This window comes from Brachyhypopomus gauderio, chromosome 3 (assembly GCF_052324685.1).
Source record: "Brachyhypopomus gauderio isolate BG-103 chromosome 3, BGAUD_0.2, whole genome shotgun sequence".
NCBI classification, from domain to species: domain Eukaryota; kingdom Metazoa; phylum Chordata; class Actinopteri; order Gymnotiformes; family Hypopomidae; genus Brachyhypopomus; species Brachyhypopomus gauderio.
In genome coordinates this window covers 20,138,787-20,143,871 of record NC_135213.1, presented here as the reverse complement: position 1 = coordinate 20,143,871, position 5,085 = coordinate 20,138,787, and the positions used below count along the sequence as shown (strand labels likewise).

The 5,085-nt window shown below is 44.8% G+C and overlaps 1 protein-coding gene across 1 annotated transcript; it reads right to left on the bottom strand.

Annotated features, from left to right (window-relative positions):
- Positions 1-638: 638 nt before the first annotated feature.
- On the bottom strand, positions 639-4,317 carry LOC143510603 (transmembrane protein 100-like). Its single transcript, XM_077000146.1, has 2 exons — positions 4,244-4,317; positions 639-4,051 (listed from the first exon to the last, which is right to left on the bottom strand). Exon 2 carries the CDS (start codon positions 4,041-4,043, stop codon positions 3,483-3,485), a length of 561 nt encoding a protein of 186 aa, XP_076856261.1. The 5' UTR covers positions 4,044-4,051; positions 4,244-4,317; the 3' UTR covers positions 639-3,482.
- Positions 4,318-5,085: the final 768 nt, after the last annotated feature.

Here is a 5,085-nt window from a genome sequence, read left to right as displayed (position 1 = left end):
TTGGTGTAAAACCTCATTAGAACATCCCTTCAGCTGAGGGTGTTAATGAGTTAGCTTCCAAAAGTAGATTTAGAAGAGCCTTTCTGTGTTAAGTGAGCATCAGTAGTAAAGTTAAGACAAAAATATTGCATAGTTTTGCCACACTCATTGTGGGCTTTGCTATGCTAATCAGGGCCAATAACTAAAAGAAATACATGTGCAAGATAGCAGAGCTTGTAGCTGCCTGAGATGGAAGGTATGACTTTCCTCTACCAGCACTACTTCTCCAGGTCTACTGGTGCACTTTAAATCTCCTTCAGGTGGCAGGTAAAGGGTGGGAAGGAAACAAAAGGTTATCTTAAGCATTTGTAGGCTCGCAGGACTCTCAGACATATAGTACAGCCATTCTCGTTCTCTCTCTCTCTCTCTCTCTCTCTCTCTCTCTCTCTCTCTCTCTCTCTCTCTCTCTCACTCACTCCCCAGCTGGGCTATTTTTAGCATCCTCCTGAGGGACAGAGCCAGGCCCTGAAAACAGTCTTTGTGGTTCTCCGTGTGGGGGCGGAAGAAGAAGTAGACTCATGAGTTCTGATACCCATGTGAATTTTAATGGGAACACAAAAAGACAGAGAGCTCAGTATAGCAAGAGGATGCACAGGATCGCCGCCCCGCAGGGAAGATTAAAAGAACTGTTTGTTAATGAATCAATGAAGGGAAGTTTTTGTTGTTGTTTTTTTTAAGATACACTCTTACACTCTTAATAAAGACAGGGACACACCTTAATTTCATAATTCATCTTCATATTTAATACTGTTATCGAAAAAGTCAAAAATCTATAAATGCATCTATTAACATACACTGCTTTAAAAAAAATACATATATACATACAGTGTTACAAACATACTGTGTGGAAGCAGAAGGCATCCACTTTGTACTCTTGGCTAAAAAGCTACATGTAGCATATCTACCCTTCAGTATGTGGTATCTTCCAAAGTCTTGTGACAAATACTTGAAGGTATTTCAAGGCATCTAAACAAATTAAAATGCACTGTTTGCAGTTCTACACTTGTAGGTAGAGGGTTATCAGTTTATATGAGTTTCAATTTGGCAGTCATGTCTGAGCATTGTAATGCCTTCAAACTAGATTCTAGATTTACGGTATGAGCACATTAGCAGCAACGGTTCCTTGCATGACCCAGTTCACATATTAGCAGGGCTTGTGTTGTTCATGTGCTTTTTTTGGGGCTCTTTCAGAAAGGCAGAGTGTGAATCATGATTAGCATGGTTAGCGTGTGCGCGCCCATGTGAGGTGAAACTCCACACAGCGCACCACTCAAGCCTGGCTTCCTGCTCATTTATATTCAGATCACGCAGGACCATTTCCGGCTGCCTTTTTATCAATGAGTTCTCATGAAGGTGCCCCCTCCCTCTGGAAGCTGCACTCTCTCCTTCTCTCCCTCTCCTGCTGCCCCTCTCCCCCTTTCTCTCTCTGTCTCTCTATTCATCTCTCTCTATTTCTCTCTTGATATCTCTCAACAGCTGCAGGAACAAAAGACACAGATAGCACTACAGTCTCTGCACACTATAAATGGCACAGGTTATGGGCATGCATGTGGATCGCTATTCCTTCTGTCTCTTACGCCGAATGCACGGAGATTCGGTCACTGATCTGAGCTGGTACTATTTTTGGAAACAAGATCAATGAGCTGTAAATATATACATGAAGGCAGATGGAGCTGTTATTTCGGAATTTCATTTTGATGTACTTTTGTGTTTTGTTTTTTAGTGGTAGTGCAAGAAAATGAGAGTATAGCAACAGCTATTAAGTACCAGCTATTAAGTACCAGCTATTAAGTACCAGCGATTAAGAATATATCCAATGTCAAATGTTTTGCTAGGCTGAAAAAGACCTGCTTCTAAAATATGTATAGACACCCAAATACATTCAGTGCTTGGAGAACCAAACAATCTGACAATCAAAAACATTTCATTAGAATGTAGCACTGTAAGGGTAGCATTTGCCACAATAATACAGCACTCATTTAATTATCTATCATGTCTATAGTTGATCGATTTGTTCACAGAGGGTGTGTTTGCTAAATATATGCTAAAAGGCAAATGGTAAATGTGTTAAAATAAATGTGATGCTTTTTATAAAATACTGGCTTTTATGTCTTGTTTGCCAGGGTTAATTGAGGAATGTGTTCACTCTCGAGCACAGAGGTGGAGAATAACCTGTTAAGACCTTTGTGATCAAGCACTTTCCCTCTACCACTACTCTCATAGCAAATAAAGAATTCACAGGATACCTGAGTGCTTTCACCAACACTGTGCAGAAACACACATGCAAGCACATGTCAGAATACTAATAGACACATGCTTTTGTGTTTCTAAAATTCCACCAAAAATCAGTCTCTGCAAGGAATCAAGTAATACACACACACACACACTCATTCAAACACACACACGCACGCACACGCACACACACACACACACACACACACACACACACACACACACACACACACACACACACACACACACACACATTGTTTTTACCACTCTTGAGAGACACAAAACATCATTCTCTAAAGTCACATGGATTAGCAGAACTGGCATTAATTCTCGTGACACGCGCTAAATCTGGAAATGTATTCAGGTTTCTCATGTGCTAAGCCAGTTGGCCTTCTCTTAATTATAGAAATCAACCTGTGAAAAAGGAGTCAGCACTGGCCTTAATGACCTCAGTCTCCTTCTTGCTCACACCCCTCTTCCACTGATCTGCTATCAGTGCATTGCTTAGACCCTTCTCTTCCTCTAATGCCTCTATTCTCTATTTCTGTAGGCACTGACCCCAGGTCAGTGTGCTAAACAGTTCACAGCTCCATGTGGAGATTTTCCACCACCAGGGGAAGAGCTGGAGTCTGCCATGTGGCTTTGATCCCACTGTTCCTTGGGAGCAACACCCTTGGGGCATGTGAAAGAGACCTGCAGCATCGTCAGGGACCCTGGAGACATCACCACTGGAGACGTCACCACTGGAGACATCACCACTGGAGACATCACCACTGGAGACGTCGCCTCTCTGTTTCTGACCTCATGCCGAGGTCCTATAATAACGACAAACATGCGGAGCTAAACACATTCTCACAGTGTGTGCCCTCTCTAATACAGCGCCAGGACCAGTTGGGTGTATATCAGGCGAGTCCTTTTCTCAAGCTGCTGTGAGTCACCCTTTTTCCCCCACTTGTGTTTATATACAGCACAGCTAGAGTTTTCAAAGGTTTGCATCCTAAAGGCCACTGGGCATAATGAGCAGTCAAGTGTCCCTGTCTGCTTCGAGGGTACAAAACTTACCTCACAACGAGGCCAAGTTCTCTCCCTCCAGTCAGAGCACAGAAGTAGAAGATTCTTCACACAAAGAAATAAAATAAACAAGCAAAATTGGGGTGCCCTCACTGCCCTCACCTTAAACACCCATGTCTATTTACAAATATGCAAGGGTGTCACAGGGCGCCCTGCTCCGCGCAGAAGAAGGCACTCTCCTTCCTCTTTCTCCTCCGGGCCTGGTGCACCCTCCAGCAGGCGGCCGCCACCAGCAGCATGACGAAACCCACAGCCAACAGCACCAGCGACACCACCTTGGTCTCCGGCATAGTGTTGAAGGTGAACGTGACACCCGTGCCTGCCATGCCAATCACCAGTGAGATCACGCCAAAGGGGAAGACGCAGCGATACCAGGACTTCTCCGTTCCGCCCGTGGCCTGCGCCAGCCGCTCCAGTGTGGACAGGTGATCCGGTGTCTTGGGCAGGGGTGTGGCGCTGGCCGACATCGCCTCCTGGGGCAGGCTACAGTCAGGGTCCAGTGTGGGCAGCTGCATGGGGACCGCGGGCTGGCAGGGCAGACGGCCGGAGGAGCAGCCCATCTCAGAGCTGTGAGCCAGGGGGATGAGGACGGGGACGTGGAAGGGGACGCAGCTGCTGGTGTCCGAACCACTGGAGCTCTTTCTGGTACTGATTCCTCTGCCGGTGGTCGTGCCTGCCTGTCCTGTGTTTGTCAGGAGCATGCATTAGCCTGGGAGGGAAAAGAAATCCGTGTCAGGGACGATCAGTGGGAGTCAGAAAGGGATGTGGAGCGAGAGAGGGAGATGAGGGTAGTGAAGGAAAAGAGAGAGAGAAAAAGAAAGAAAAAGATAGAGAGGAAAAAAATGGAAAGAGAAAAGGAGATAAGCAGTAGCGTCATGCCGGAGGGAAGGGAAACACTCACGCGCTCCATCTCTGGCTGTGTGTGAGTGGTGCTGGTGTGTGTGTGTCTGCTCTGCTTGTAGAGGCAGCACATTGTATGTTTTCTAGTTGAGACGAGTGGAGTATAAGGAGCCAAGGGGTGGGTGGAGCCAAAGAGAGGAGAGAGCTCTCAGTTGCCTGATTGGCTGCTTTGCAGCTATGACATCATGTATGGGGGCTAAACATAAGTATAGTGAGCTATGATGGTGCTATCCACGGTACCCACCACCTACACTCCCCCAATTTCTCCTCTCTCTCTGTCTCTCTTTTTGTGCTCTCTGTTCTAGCTTATTTTCTTAATGGAAATAATTATTTTGTCACTGCTTTGATACATCACACTGTCACCCTTTCATTCTTTTTGTGTAAACTATCTTCAAGTAATCTGAGAAATAAAACTCCAAAATATATCTTTTCCTCCCCCTACTTTCTCTTTTTCTCCTATCTCTCTTCCTTTTTTCTGATGAGATTCAATTTGCTTTAGACCCTGCTCCTATTTGTCTGGCTTTAGTGTGGAAGAGAAAGCACTTGATCTTGAAAAGGCTGTGATTTGTACTGCCTTACCACAACAAAACAATTATAATTTAAAATTATTCTGTGATTTGTTTGTTGCTACAAAGACACATGTATAATATGACAAATTCCCTGCAGAATATGTATAATTTCCAACAAATTAAAGGCGAAATCACATACTGGCCAGCCAGGATTTTTGCTAGTACCAATAAGTAGCAGAACATAAAGCAGAAAATCTCACTTAATTCATGTCGCACCCCTTTTAGCACTCATCCAAACCAACACCCACACATCCATCAATCACACACCCAGATT